Source organism: Cavia porcellus, unplaced genomic scaffold (assembly GCF_034190915.1).
Source record: "Cavia porcellus strain 051 isolate PalLab524CR breed Dunkin Hartley unplaced genomic scaffold, mCavPor4.1 scaffold_35, whole genome shotgun sequence".
Lineage (NCBI taxonomy): Eukaryota > Metazoa > Chordata > Mammalia > Rodentia > Caviidae > Cavia > Cavia porcellus.
The window spans coordinates 2732712-2749089 of NW_026947518.1; the positions used below are offsets into that span (position 1 = coordinate 2732712).

The 16378-nt window shown below is 37.7% G+C and overlaps 1 protein-coding gene across 1 annotated transcript in view; it reads left to right on the forward strand.

Moving 5' to 3' along the window:
- The first annotated feature begins 13168 nt into the window (after positions 1-13168).
- Positions 13169-16378, forward strand: part of LOC134474694 (zinc finger protein 595-like) — a 31763-nt gene continuing 28553 nt past the window's right edge. The window contains exons 1-3 of the mRNA XM_063243220.1: positions 13169-13289; positions 13489-13549; positions 15079-15831. Of these exons, the coding sequence (XP_063099290.1) occupies positions 13256-13289; positions 13489-13549; positions 15079-15831 (848 nt within the window). The 5' untranslated portion in view covers positions 13169-13255. The remainder of the gene's footprint in view (positions 13290-13488; positions 13550-15078; positions 15832-16378) is intronic.

Sequence of the window (16378 nt, forward strand, 5' to 3'; positions counted from 1 at the left end):
AAGATATGATACTCTACTTAGAAGACCCTAAAAATTCCTCCAAAAGACTTCTAGTTTAAGAAGCAAATTCAGTAATATAGCTGGTTACAAAGGCAACACTTAACAATCAATAGACTTCATAAACAAGAATAAAAAACTCATGGAAAGAGAAATCAAGGAAACAATAACTTTTACAATAGCATTCAACAATATGAAATACTTAGGAATCAATCTAAAAAGGGTGTAAATGACCTCTACAGTGTAAACTACAGTACTCTCAACAAGGAGATTGAAGAAGATATTCTAAAATGAAGAGCTATCCCATAGTCTTGGGTAGGGAAATTCAATATAGTGAAAATGACCATACTTCCAAAGCTATTGTACAGATTCAGCACAATCCCAATCAAAACCCCACAGCATATCTCAAAGAATTACACAAAATAAATCCGAAAATTCATCAGGAACCAGAAGAGACCTAGAGTAGCAAAGGTGATCCTGGGCAACAAAGGAAAGATAGGGTTCATCAAAATCCCTGACTTGAAATTATACCTTAAAGGTATTGTGATTTAAAAAAAAAGATGTGGTACTGACAAAAAACAAAACAAACAAAACCAGACCCAAAGATCAAAGGAACAAATTAGAAGATGGAGAAAGAACCCCAGACCACTAAACCATCTTATCTTTGACAAAGGTGCCAAATAGAGTTATTGGAAGAAAAGCAGCCTCTTTAATAAATGGTGCTGGAAAAACTGGCTCGATCCATTCTGAATATTATCTTTCAACGTGTATTAAGCTAAGATCAGAATAGATCAAAGATCTTATATTAAACAGAAACATTAAATCTGCTGCAAGATAGAGTAAGTAAAACTCTTGAAGACATTGATGTAAGCAAAGACTTTATGAAGAAAACTTGGATTGAACAGCAAAAATCAAAGACAATTATGTAAGAATCTCACCCTACTGAAAAACTTTTTAACAGCAAGAGAAATCACTATCAGAGTGAAAAGACAACCCACAACGTGGGAGAAAATGTTTGCCAACTGTTCCTCAGACAAAGTATTACTATTGAGAGCACGGAAAACTAAAAAATTTCAGTCTTCCCAGATTTAAAGACCCAATCCAAAAATGTGCATCTGAGGTGAAATACACAGTTCTCAGATGAAGAAATAGAAACAGCAAATAAATATGTGATAAAATGTTCTGCATCACTCGTCATTTAACAATTGCAAATTAAATAACACTGATATGTCACCATGCCCCAGAAAAATTGCCTACTGTCAAGAAATCAAGCAATAACGAATGCTGGAGAGGTTGTGGGGGGAAAAGGAACCCTTCTCCATTCTTGGTGGTAAAGCAACCACTGTGGAAATCAGTGTGGAGATTCCACACAAACTAGGTCTACAGGTCCCACTCAACTCAGCTATTCTACCTCTGAGTATCTACCCAAAAGAATAAAAATCATCATACCACAGTGATATATGTGCACCCACGTTTATAGCAGCACAGTTTGTGGTAGTCAGATCTTGGATGGAATGCAGGACCTCTAGCTCGCCTGGCAGGCGATTAAGCTAAATCCCTGGACCACATTTTTTTTTACTTTTTAACTTTCAAATAAAATGGGTTTGGGAGAAAAAACAAGGACTGAGGTAAAGACTTTCAGTGCAAATACCCATCAGACCAGCTGAGGTCAACATTCCAGAAGACAGTCCAGAAGCCTCCACCATCTTTCATTGGGGGTCCACAGTTACTGGGTGGGGATTTTTTCTGTAATTATTCTTGGTACGGAAGGCAGGCAGGAGGGCAGGAGCCAATCAGTGATGCAGAGGCTGGCTGTAAAAACTGTCCAATCAGGCGGGCCAAGGTAGGCAGTCTCTTCCAGTGTCATGGCGTCAATTGCAAGGCCAGGGCAAAAAAGGTAGCACTAGATGTTTGCTAGACCACTATTTTTTGCTTCTATTCACTGTGGACTGCTTAGAAAGAACCTGGGAGACCTCCAGACTACGCAATGGTGATGTTATGGGATGGGAGCAGTGAAATGGGGTGGAATCCGGTTGAGACCAGTTAGAAGTGGTGAGAGGGGCTGGGGGTTTAGCTCAGCGGCATAAGTGCCTGCCTAGAAAGCAAGCAGTCACAAGTTCGATCCCTGGTACCGATAAAAAGGAAAAAGACAAAAAAAAAAAAAAAAACAACAACAAGTGGTGAGAAGCAGCTGTGCTGTCTAGAGCCTGTGTGCTTAGCCTCAGACCCTGAGGTGCTCTAGTGCTAGCAGTGAGTCATCCTGTGTCCCTTTTACCTCTCGCTGGGGCTAGGACAGTTCTGGGTCCCTAGAACGCTGTTGCCACTGTGATACCACCAGGCCACAATGCCATTTTTGAAATCGCCTGCTGCCCTTGCTCCAACAGTCTGGGCCCAGGAAGGGGCATGAGGAGACCCTGAGTGGGATGTGGTTTCAAGCTGGGTGCAGCTGTAATAAGCTAGGTCTCTGCTCTCATTGCTGTCAGCAACAGATCTGGAATCCAGAAGTTTGTAAATGTCTGTGATGCAGGACCTTGTAGCCACAACTGCTTTCCTTAAACTTATGCATTTATGTATTTTGTGATTGCCTAAATTTATACTATGTTCTCATATTTCCATACTCATGAAAGGTGGAGGCAAAGGTTCTGAGAGTTCAAAGATGTGTAGTGATGTGCCTCAGTGGAGGAAGGCTTCCCAAACACCGTATGAACTGCTGTGTATTATACAGAACAATGCAAAGAATTTTTGAACATACTTGATGTGACACATGTGTTCATAGATGATGTTTGGGAGAACAGCCATAGAGTTTTAAATTTTGAGAAAAATGAAGCAGCCATAAAAGTGTCATCAAGGGCAGGGTAAAGTGTGCTTGCTAAGACAAATTCAAGAAAGCGCTGCCTGTTAAATTCTCACTGAAAAATGCCTAAATGTAGTCATTTGCATGAACATATACAAGTGATGTCCTTCTGAATGGAAAGGAATATGGTTGTCATCTCTGAATTAAGGGGTGATTTAGTAGCTTGGTTGATCATATACATTGTTGAAATATGGAAATGCTCTGCAGTAGACTTTACTAAGTGGTGTAAAGGAGATGCCATAAATTGAAATTGTGCAGGAATTATCAATAGCTTTGTCGTGAAGGGTTTTCTGCTTAGGATGGATCAGAGGAGAATGGAAAGGTTGTGGAAGTGACTGGCAGGACGCAGAGTGCCAATAGCAGGACATACAACAGAGAGGGCCTTCCCTGAAAGTCAAGTAGTTCTTAGGGTAAGCATGAAGTTAAAGTTGGCTTATGATTTCTTCCTTGAGGTGAATAACACCAGCTCTGGTAAGAATCAGTATTCCACATCCTTGTCAACCCATGAATTCTGTGTTCTTCACTTGAGATCTAATTTTGATTATCTCTAATTATGACCCAGTGTCATGAAGGTAAAATTTGAATTTTTTTTGTAACAGGGATCGAACTCATGATCTCAAGTTTCCTAGGTAGGTGTTCATGCTGCTGAGCTAAATACCCAGCTCTGAAAGTGTTTTCTGTATACTATGTATGATATCAACATTGTTCCTCAGAAAATGTTGAATATTGTGGAATTTTTCTATATTGTATGGATATAATTTTAAAGCAAACCAAGGTGTCATATGCAGTCAATTGTCATTTTCACATTGTCTGTGGGGTGTCTCAGTCAGGGTTTCTCTATTTCAGGCAGCTCTGTAACTTAGGCTAGGCCCAAACTCAAGGAAGTTCTCCTGCACCAGCCTCCCAAAATATATGTCTTATATCTGAATGGAGAATGATCACTTGCTGACACTGAGCTATAATTTGAAACTTGTACCTGGTTTCATTGTTTATACATTTTTTACATATAGCAGCTTTCCATGAATATTTGAGTTATTATTTATGTATCATATTTGATGTTATTTATGATTTGTTCTATGAAACAAAATTTAAATATCAAAATGCTGCTTAAGTATATTAAGAACAAAGGACTTAGTGGCCTAAATGAGATTTGAAGAGATATCACTATTAGTACATCAAAGTGATTCATGAGATATTTGTCTGCCTCTGTGCTTTATGGATGCTGGTCCTGCAGGCTCTCACTATGATCTCTGCTTTAGAGACAGTGCACAGGGACTCTTGAAGTAACTCAGCATAAGAATCAGTGCTCCTATTTGGCTGTTACATTAGCTGTGAGTTGCAATATAGCATCAAATTTGGTGTCTCAAAAAATGTGTATATACAAAAATTAATCCCCAAGATGCGAAATTAAGATTTGAAGAAATCAGTCTCCATTAAGCTGTTTTGTTTGGTTTTATTTGTGTAGTTTAGTTTTGTTTTATTGAGACAAGTTTTCTCTATGTATATCAGCTAGATTTGAACAGTTTATGGAGCGCAAAATTGCCCTAACCTCAAAGCAGCACTCCTGTGTCAGGCTCTTGAGTGCTGGGATTATAGATATGTGTGTTTTTACCCTAGAAAATATTGAGGCTTATAACTTAGCTGTGTTGAATGTTGGCATAATAGATGCCATCTTGAGCTTTGCATTTAACTAGTGCCCTGTATTTCACTCAGAAAAATGGAAACTTGCTCAGGGTAGAAGTACCAGGAGAAAAGCAAAATGAGCTGTACCCAAAGAAAAAAATTAACCTGCTCAACAAAAGAAGCAGAATACAGTTGTCATCCAAAAATTATTATAAGATTCTAGCTAAATGATTCCCAACAGGATCATTTTGTGATTCTATCTTTTAAAACATCTGTAATTTTCCAGTTCAGAGCCTTTTATATAGATCCTGAAATGGGGGTAGGGGTTCTGTATAAAAGTGGTCCTGAGACCAGCTAATGAAATTCCACATTTCTCAATTGGGTTGCTTGGCTTCCTATATTATTGTTCACAAAATCACCCCGAGCTGCAGAAACCTTACTGACACAAGCAAACCTCAGGATTAAATGACAGTGTCCCTGAAATGAAAGAATAGCAGTGAAAAGGAGAGGAGAATAAAGACAAACACCATGTGTTATAATGCCCACCTCTTTTCCCCAGCAATGAAGAGGCTGAAACAGGAGAATGGCCATGTATTCAAGGACAGCCTAACCTACATAGTGAGTGCAAGTCTGGCCAGAACTCCAAAGTAAGACTATGTCTTTAAATCAAAAAACTAAAATGAAAAAAAAAAGCAACCAAGTAGACAGAAAGACTATTGAAAACAAACAATAATAGAGCTGAATGAAATTTGAGTTATGTAAAATGGGAATTATTGAGTGATGTTGCAGAGGAAAGAAGGCCATGTAGTGCCATCCAGGAGGCAGTGACAAACACAGACTTAGGAATGGCACCTATTGTGCTACAGGACAACAGTGACCTCCTTCCTCCAATACATTTGCAGTTCACTAGAATGAGGAAGTCTAAAAGCTCATGGAAATGTTAATCTCAGGGCAAACAAGCAGCTTGAAATTCTAGCTTTAGAACAATGCCTTTAGCAGACATTTCATATTTAAATTGAGATAAAAGAAATATAATCCTGCCCTGTTTGATATCAAATACATCAAGTTTAATGGCTCACAACATTGAGAAATGAAGTCATAAACCAAAAGAATTTCAAAAATTTTCTTAGAAAAAAAGAGAGAAGAATAGCCCTGAATTTTCAGGAGTGGTCTTCGGATTATTGGCCACAGACCTATTGTCAGGGGTCATTTATACAGGAAAGTCATAGTGTGGGTACAGTGTGGGTCTCAACTACATTCAACGTATAAGCTTATAGCTGCTTAACTAATATTATTCAACAGGGGAACAAGTCAGCCAGAAAATGTACCTGGAAAGAGCCAAGGCATTTTGTGGGAACAATAGTCCAGTTGTTCTGGTCATTGAGTATGGTAATTGGTGCCTATCAGGACTTCCTGGAGGAGGTGATGGTAACTGTAGTGCATTTCAAGCTTTTGTTTTTCTCTTCAGGACCATGTAGACATGGTCACTGCATCTTCTCGTTCAGGTCTGGCTTTCTTCAGCTGTGCCTGTAGCAGTGATTGTTGTATTTAGTTTTTTGCATTGGACTCTTTGAGGTTGCATTTCCGCTCTGATTGTATATCAATTTCTGTCTACATTGACATCCTTTGCTAAAATCCCAATACTATTTGTATGACTTTTGAGTATATGTGAGTTTTGAGTGAATGTGGTGCTTGGAGGGGACATTGATGTCATGCATGGAGCTGAGGGGAATTTTCTTTAGGGCCCTGGGAAAGAAAGAGGAAGTTGTAATCAAGGAAAAAAGAGGAAGTGGCCATATGCGTAAGCATCCCTGATTTTGCCTTCTTCCACCTTGAACTACCACCATGAGGTTCTGTAATTGTTTCTAGGGCAAAACTCTTTCAAGTACATCCTTCATTTTCAAGGAAGAAATCAAAACAACGAATTTTTGCCACCTGTCTTCCTCTATGGGGGGTAGTAAACCATTCATAAGAAATACTGTTAGTCATTTCCTTAATGCATTGTAGATACCATAACCAAAATTACATATCATTTCACATTCAGAAAACATAAGTAGCAGTTAAAGTCAGGGATAAAGCCCTTCAGTGCAAGCATCCCTGGAAAAGTGAGATCAACATTGTAGAATACAAACTACTACTGATTTATCTGACTTCAGCAAAGAGAAAAAATTATAATGTTATTGCTATAGAGTAATGAATCTCCCGGTCTAATATGTCTGGTATGAGTTTGTGTTCTCTAAAGTCAAAGAGTGAATTTTATGAACAACAGAAATTAAGAGCACAATATACTTATTGAGAGAAAGAAAGCTACCTGAGAGAGAGAAGTGGTCCTTAGCGGGATGACAAACACTGTCTTTCTAGGGAACTTCATAGAGTAAAATCATGTGGTGAGATGAATTTAAGGTGGGGAAAAATCAGAACTCACAATGCAGATGGGCATAAGATGGGACAGAGCTATGGTAGCCAATAAGATTATGAGTTCATGTAAAGTTGATTAAATTGGGAACAAAGGGGGAAGGGAGTCACATAGAAAGCAGGCTTTCTTAGGCAGCTGTGTCTCTTCCCTTAGGGGTTTGGGAGGGTGACTCCTGAGTTCATCAGGATGATAGGAACTATTTAAAATGTCAGCCCTTAGGATAAGGATACTTTTCTTTGAATGGTGACTCCTGACCTCCTCAGAGTGCTATGGGACTATTTATAATATCAATCTTTAGGATATGGATGAATTTGCTTATCATTTGTATTGAGACTTGGCCCATAGCATGAGGTGTCAGTCTTCCCCATACTTGCACGGTATCTTGTCTCCTGCATGGACTCCTTGGAGGACCTAGCCCTGCCTTATGCCAATACTATTTAAATAACTCAGGTGCCTGTAACAGTACTGTTTGGATAATTGATTACAGATGTCTTGTGCTCTGGATGAATGATCTGGGGATTACAGTGTGCAATGTATATACCAGTGTTGCCCCCTGATTGACATGTTTTGAAATTTAATTTTAGTTGATGTCTTCTTTTTTCCTTGAAATAAAATGGATTTGAAAATTAAAAGCCTGAGGTAAAGCTCTTCAGTACAAACACTCCTCCTGTCAAGCTGAGATCACCACTGTAGAAGAATGGCAGCTCCAGAAGTATCTGCACTACAGTCTATCATTTGAGATCCTCTCTTGCAGGGAGGGGTTTCTTTCCCTGTTGATTCTTGACTCAGAAGGAAGGCAGTAGAGCAGGAGTCAATCAGTGATGAAGGAGCAGGCTATGTGAACTGTCCAATTTTCAGGCCATTGCTTGCTGTGACTTTTGTCTCTTCCAATGTCTCAACATGATTTACCTTTTCTGAGTATGATACTGGTAGCAAAACGCTTGCTGTATCTCACTTAGTACTTTTGATGTCATGTGGCCTGATTAGCAAAGAACCTGAGAGATCCTGGAGCCATGGAATGGTGAGGTTGTAGATGGGAGCCCAGAGATAGGGTGGGTTGGGTGAAACCAGTTACAAGTATTTAGGAGTAGTTGTGGTGTCTGGAGGCTCAGGTATTTAGTTAGCTTAAGCTCCTGAGGTCCTCCAGCATTGCCCATGGGTCATTCCTTGTCCCTTTTGCCTCTTGCTGTTGACAAGGGTGATTTGGGGTCCCCAGAACCCTGGCTTCACTATGACAGCAACAGACTCAAGTATCATCTTTGAAATTCACTGCTGGCCTGGTAACTCTACCATCTTAGGCATTGGAAGGAGCTTGGGAAGACCCTGACTATGATGTTTTTTGTAGCTTGAAGAGCAGTAGTGAGCTAGGTCTCTGCTCTCTTTCCTCAGAGTAGCAGATCTGGAATGTCCAAAGTTTCTTAATTTCTGTAATGCAGGGCCTCATAGCCACAATGACTCAACTTAAACTTGGGCTTTTTTGTATTTATAGTGATCTCCTCAATTTATAGTATGTTCTCATATTTCCATCCTCATGACAGGTAGTGGCAAAGGTCCTGAGAATTCAGAGTTGTGTAGTAGTGTGCCTCAGTGGAAAAAGGCTTCCCAAACAACTCGTGAACTCCTGTGTATTATACAGATCAGTGCAAAATAATTTCTAAACATTTTTAATTATTTAGGTGGCACCCTTGCTCACAGACTAGGTTTGTGAGAACAGCCATAGTTTTAAAGTCTGAGAAAAATAAAGCAAATATGAAAGTGTTATCAAGGACAGGGTAAAATTTTGTGAAGGACAAATTCCAGAAAGGGCTATCTGTTAAATTGTCATCGAAAAATGCTGAAATTTAGGCATTTGCAAGGACATATACACGTGATATCCTTCCGAATGGAAAGGAATAGGTGCGTCATCTGTAAATTAAGAGCTGATTTAGTGGCTTGGTTGTTCATGGACAGTTTAAATATGGAAATGCTCTGCAATGGACTTTATTAAGTGGTGTAAAGGAGAAGCTCTAAACAGAAATTTTGCAGTGATATCAATAGTTAGGCATGAAGGGTTTCCTGCTGAGGATGGAACAGAGGAGTGTGGAAAGGATGTGCAAGTGCCTCACAGGATTCAGGAAGCCTATAGCAGGACATACAACAGAGAGGGTCTTCACTGAAATTCAGGTAGTTCTTAGGGTAAGCGTGAAGTTAAAGTTGGGTTCTGATTGTTTCATTGAGGTGATCAACACCAGCTCTGGCAACAATCAGTATTTCACATCCCTGTCAACCCATGAATTTTGTGTTCCATACTTAAGATCTAATTTGGATTATCTCTAATTATGCCCCAGTGTCATGCAGGTAAAATTTGGATTCTTTTTGTACCAAGGATCAAACTCATGACCTATGCTTTCCAGACAGGCATTCATGCCACTGAGTTAAATACCCAACTATGAAAGTGTTTTCTTTGTTGGATGGAAGAGATCCACATTGTTTCTCAGAATGTGTTGAATATTGTTGGAATTTTTCCATATTGTATGGCTATAATTTTTAAAAACAAACCAAAGGTGTCTTATGCATTCTCTCTTCAAGTTTCACTTTGTCTGTGGGGTGTCTCAGTCAGGGTTTCTCTATTTTAGACAGCTCTGTAACTTAGGATAACCCCAAATTCAAGGAAGAACTTCTTCACCAGCCTCCCAAGATATATTCCTTATATCTGAATTGAAAGTGATCGCTTGGTGACATTGAGCTATAAATTAGAGCTTGGGCCTGGTTCCATTTTATATATTTATTTTTTAAAAACAGCATTTTCCACTAACATTTGAGGTATTATTTGTGTACCATATTGAATGTTATTTATGTTTTGTTCTATGAAACGAAATTCATGTTTCAAAATGCTGCGAAGTATATTAAGAACAAAGTACTCACTGGCCTAAATGAGATTTGAAGAGACATTATCTGTAGCCTATCAAAGTGATTGATGAGATTTTTCTTTTCTTTTTTTAAATTTTGAAAGTGATAAAATACAACAGAACAAGGCAGAATAAGGCCAACTAAGATCATATAGTGAAATTGGTACACAACTTCACAACAGGTTACTGGGATAATAGTAATAGGTCTCACAGTATATTTTATTATCTTTATAATAGTTGTTCTTTCAAACATGTATATCAAAATGAGATGAAATACAGAACATTATAGTACTTATCAAAACAGAATATTGAATAGAGCAATACAATTAATCAGAATAGAGCAAAACAGTAATAAAAATATTTGCCTTCGAAGAGATAGTAGAAGGAAGTCCCCTGTATTTGTTATGGTCTGCTTCCCAGGAGACACTCAGATTTCTGGTTCCCATTTGCTAAAGTCGGGGTGACAGGAGAAGAGGGGAAGGGAAGTAGAATGTTTGATTCTAGGCCATGCATCAGTAGGTTCACTATTGCTTAGTAGGGAGACAGGCTGGTTGTTTGGTTTCACAGCGTCCTAAGTTCCCACATGGCGTGGATCTCAGGAGCAGCTGCTGGTTCTCCCCCTGGAAGGGCCACATTCTGCCAGACAATCACCGCTTATCATGGAGAAGTGGTGCTGGCTTGCCTTCCAAGTGTCCTAAATTCCAGCATGGCATGGATCTCAGGAGCTGCTGCTGGTTTGCCCCCTGGATAGGCCACAGTCTGCCACATCATCACCACTTACCAGGGAAGGGAGGTTCTTGTTTGGCTTCCCATTAGATTGATGGGATATTTATCTGCTTCTGTGCTTTGTGGATGCTGGTCCAACAGGCTTCTCACTGTGAGCTCTGCTTTAGAGACAGTACACAGGGAATATTGCAGTGACTCAGCACAAGCAGATGACATGATACTCTACATAGAAGACCCTCTAAACTCAATTGAAAGCCTCTTAGATACAATAAATGAATTCAGTAACATGGCTGGATACAAAATCAATACTCAGAAATCAGTAGCATTCCTATACACGAACAACAAAATCACAGAGAGGGAAATAAGAGAAACTACACTCTTCACATTAGGAATCAAAAAAATGAAATATTTAGGAATTACTCTTACAAAAGAAGTGAAAGATTTATACAGTGAAAATTATAATACACTGAAAAAAAAATGGAGGATGATCTCAGAAAATGGAAAGACATCCCTTGCTCATGGATAGGAAGAACAAACATTGTGAAAATGGCCATTCTCCCAAAACGGTTATACAGATTCAATGCAATCCCAATAAAAATACCATCAACATACCTTGAAGATCTAGAGAAATCACTCCTAAATTTCATCTGGAATCCAAAGAGACCTAGAATAGCAAAGGCAATTCTAAGCAGCAAAGAGCAGGAAGCATCACAATCCCTGACTTGAAGTTATACTACAAAGGAACAGTAGTATAATCAACATGGTATTGGAATCAAAACAGAGCCGAAGATCAATGGAATAGATTAGAAGATACAACCACAACTACAAACACACTCAACCACCTTATTTTTGATAAAGGAGCCAAGCAGGTTCACTGGAAGAATGACAGTCTCTTTAATAAGTGGTGCTGGAAAAACTGGCTCTCCATTTGCCAAAAACTAAAGCTAGACCCATGTCTATTACCATGTACTAAATTAAAATCTAAATGGGTCAAAGATCTGAATATTAAAACAGAAACACTAAATCTATTGGAAGACAAATTGGATTAAAACCTTGAAGACATAGAAGTAGGTAGAGAATTCATGAACAGATCTCAAACCACACGGGAAATACTTCCCAGAATCAATAGCTGGGACCACTTCTTATTAAAAAGTTTCTGCATGTCAAAAGAAATCTCCAGCATGGTAAAAAGAAAACCCACAAACTGGGAAAAGATTTTAGTGAACTCTCTCTCAGACAAGGGACTCTTGTCTAAAACATATAAAGAATTTAAAAAACTCAGACCCCAAAAATTCAAAGATCCAATCCAAAAATGGGCATCTGAGATGAATACGCACTTCTCAGGTGAAGAAATGCAAATGGAAAGTAAATACATGAAAAAATGTTCATCATCATTGGTCATTAGAGAAATGCAAATTAAAACCACACTGAGATACCATCTCACTCCTGAAAGAATGGCCAGGATCAAGAAAACCAACAACAACAAATGCTGGAGAGGATGTGGGGAAAAAGGAACTATCCTACACTGTTGGTGGGAGTGTATACTGGTGCAGCCTTTGTGGATGTCAATCTGGAGATTTCTCAAAAAGCTGGGATTGGAAGTCCCAGTTATTCCAGCTATTCCACTTCTAGGCATATTTCCAGAAGAAGTGAAAGCATCATACTACAGTGATATATGTGCACCTATGTTTATGGCAGCACAATTTATAATCACCAGATCTTGGAAACAACCCAACTGCCCATCAACTGAGGAATGGATAAAAAAGTGGTGGTATTTCTATGCAATGGAGTATTATTCAGCTATAAAGAAGGATCACATTTAGATATTTATCCATAAATGGGCGCAGCTTGAGACCATACTCATAAGTGAAATAAATCAATCTCGCATATGTGAATACCGAATAGTTTCCCTAATGTAAATAATGATTCAAATATATAAAAATATATGGTAATCATGATTCCCCATTATGTGGCCTTGAAGCCTTATAAAGTTTTCACTTAGTAATTGGAAAGGCTTTATTCTGGGCTTCTTGATATGGAAATACTTGAAGCTATTGTATATGAAGTTTTATTCAAATATTTCAAGGAAAAAGACAGACACTATGGTAACTACTATTAAGTCGGGTTATTTGGTGGTGAAGCACTAGGTTGCTGAAACAGTCATGCTTTGACCTGTATTGTTATATTGTTATGTCCTGTTTTATCTCAATCTCTGCCTTATTCATTAAAGAATTATTTAGTTAAAAAAAAGAATCAGTGCTCCTATTTCACCGTTACATTAGCAGTGAGTTGCAATCTATCATCAAATTTGCTGTCTTCAAAAATGTGTATATTCACAAAATTAATGACTAAGACCTGGATTTAAGTTTGATGAAATCAGTCTTCATTCAGCTGTTTTGTTTGGTTTTACTGTTTAGTTTTGTTTTGTTTTATTGAGACAAGCTTTCTGTATGTATATCAGCTGGATTTGAACACCCTATGAAGCCTAGAATTGTCCTGACCTCACTGAAACCATCCTGCCTCAGCCTTTTGAGTGCTGGCATTATAGATATATACCACCACACTTTGCTTTTGATTCAGATTTGTAGGAGAGAATTTAAGATATCCCAAACCTGGTGTCTCAACCTTCATGTGAGAAATATATGTATGATCCTTTAGGAGGTGGTGACCTTTGAGGATGTGGTCGTGAACTTCAGCAATGAGGAATGGACTTTGCTGAGTCCATCCCAAAAGAACCTCTACAGAGATGTGATGGGTGAAACGTTTAGGAACATGACTGCAATAGGTAAGGACAAAATACTTTTGTCACTCATGCTGTCAGAATGTTGTTTGTTGCTCATCAGTGCTGTTTCATTAAAAACAATGTGAAAATATTTTTAAAAATCAGTCAGACCTCGACACATTATATCATAGCTCTAAACAAAATCTATTAATTTGTATGTATTATTCTAATGAGCACTGGTATTTCTATGTCTACAATTCAGGAGGACTTGGGGATATCCAGGAAGCTGAAAAAGAATGCAAAATTTACTGGAAATACTTAAGGTAATTCGCACTCATAAGGAGAAGTAATGTTCCTGAGTAATTAGTGAGTCAGCAGAAAAATGACCACCAAACAAATGAGGCACCATTCAATTTATTGTCAGTAATATTCTCCGAAGATGTATAAGCTAGGGTATGTATAATGAGTGAATTAAATCATGAAAATTTATATCATTGCATATAGATGTGTACGAAAGGCATACACTTTGAGTTATGACATTCTCCCTTCAGTTTTTCTACCGATATATACATGTGAATACAACACATTCATTATCTAAAAATTGCTAAGATTGCAATAGAATTTGAAATAAAATGGAGTGCTTGTGTTTCCAAGCCATGCTCTAAAGAATCAACAATTCTGACTAAAATTCTTAGAAGGCTGGTGGAATGTTAAGGGCACTCATTCTAAATATCAGTGTGCAGTTGTCTCTAGAAATTGATCCCCTCACACTTATCCTGGATATATTTTTAAAAATTCAAAATCCGCATAAAATACTGATACATGCTTGCTCATATACAAAGCAGATCAAATTATAATAGATCAAGCCTTGAAGAAGCTTAGCTATTTATGACTGGATTTGTGGAGAAGGAAAAATAATAGACACTCTGTGATTGTGCATTCTTGTAAATCCAGCACACTAGGAATCAGATTTTACAGAATGGCAAATATAAGTTCAAACTTCACAACTTAATGATCAGTGAAAATGTCTTAAAACAGATTTAAAAAGGTATAGATTTTATGCTAATACCTGTTGTTCATTCCCAGCATGGAAAAGAAAAAAAAATGAGTTATATATTTCAAAAATAAATAATATAATGTCATTTGCCATAAGAAATAGGTGGGTCTTTCTCCCGTCAATTTGGTGAAATAGCTCAGCTATAAAACCTAAAAGGTCACAGGGTTTCTTTTAGATGAGAAACCAAAATATAAATTGTGGAATAAAATGAAAGAGAGTTAATAGAGAAAAGTAAGACTGACCATATGGAAAAGGGAACTACAGGTTAAGGACAGAAGGGAGATTGTGATGGGGAAACATATCAGAATGATCTGTATGTGATACACATATGTACCCATGCCCAAAGTGAAGCTAAAGATTCTGCATTTCAAAAGGTACCAAATTTTAAGATTTCCAAATGTGTACCATTCCTTTGGGAATGGTTGTTTTCAACATGTCTTACAAGGGCATTCTGTTACTTCATGTTCAGAATTTCTTAGCAGGCATTAAAAACAGAACTTTACATTAATGCAGTCATTAAACTGAGACCCATTTCACTGTGAATTTTTCTTTTTTTATTTAATGTAAGGAAAGACTAAAAAAACAAAATAAGTAGAAATAATATCACTTTCAAAGTGAAAATAAACAGTAAGAAATCTAAAGACAGTGATTACATATGCTGCTCATAGAAATAGTTAATGAAATACAAAAGTGAAACTTATGAAGTGGGGATTCAAACAGCGAGACTGCAAACAGTTTTGTTCAACTTAGTAATATGGTTATCAATCCTATATGTGATTTTTTTTTTTTTTACAGAAATGACAAGCTAGGGAAATCCTATGGACATACATCTTGGAATCAGTGTAAAGAAGTATTCCTTTGTACTGCTGAAGGTAATTTGAATGTGAAAGAAACAGAAACACACCACAATGTTCAGATCCATGAAAAGTATTGCAATGGAGAGAAACCCTATGTATGTCAGCAATGTGGAAAAGGGTTCACCAAATCTGGACTTTATAAGCAACATGAAAGAATTCACACTGGAGAGAAACCATATGTATGTAAGCAATGTGGGAAAGCTTTTAACACATGGGGAGATTTTAAGAAACATGAAAGAATTCACACTGGAGAGAAACCCTATGTATGTAAGGAATGTGGGAAAGGTTTTACACGACATCAAAATTGTAAGCAACATGAAAGAATTCACACTGGGGAGAAACCATATATATGTAAGCAATGTGGGAAAGATTTACCCAACAAGAACATTGTAAGCAACATGAAAGTTCACACTCAAGATAGAACCAGTGTATATAAGCATCATGAGAATTTTTTGAGCACAAGTCCATATTGCATAATGCATGAAAAACTTCACACTGGGCAGAAAACTTATATATGTGAGGAATGTGGGAAAGGTTTCAGCAGAAATGCTCATTGTCCAATACATTATAAAATTTACACTGTTGAGAAGCCTGTGTATGTGAAGAATGTGGGAAAGCTTTCACCACACATGGATTTTGTAAAATACATCAATGACTCCACTCTGGTGAGAAACCCTATGTATATAACAATGTGGCAAAGCTTTTATCACATACAGTCATTGCAAAACATGTGAAAGAATTCACACTGGGAAGAACCACTGGCTATGTAAGCAAGTGGAGACACTTTCAGCAGCCAGATTGTAAGTGAAATATGTGAAGAAGCTCACACAAGAGATAAATCCTATGTGTTATGGGAATACTCTCAGCACACATGATCATTGTTACATATCTGAAAGAGCTCACTGGATCCTATGTGTATTACCAGTGTGAGAAATATGGCAATCCATGTTTGTTGTTAAATACATAGAAAAAGCAGCACTCTTCAGACAGTTTAGATCTAAGTTTACTTTAAAAATTCCAAGTAGACCTGAAGAAATAATCAATACAGAAGTTTGATGTCAATATTTCTTCACAAATTTCCCAAAATGAGAAATCTGAAGTGGAGCTCTACTCAAGTACATATTTTGTACGGTTTTCAGTTAATCACTTATACCTCTTTAGATTTTTTAATGTGTCTTTGTGCTTCAACATGGCATCTTGTAATTAAACATGGTAAACTGAAATGGGCTTTTCACTTC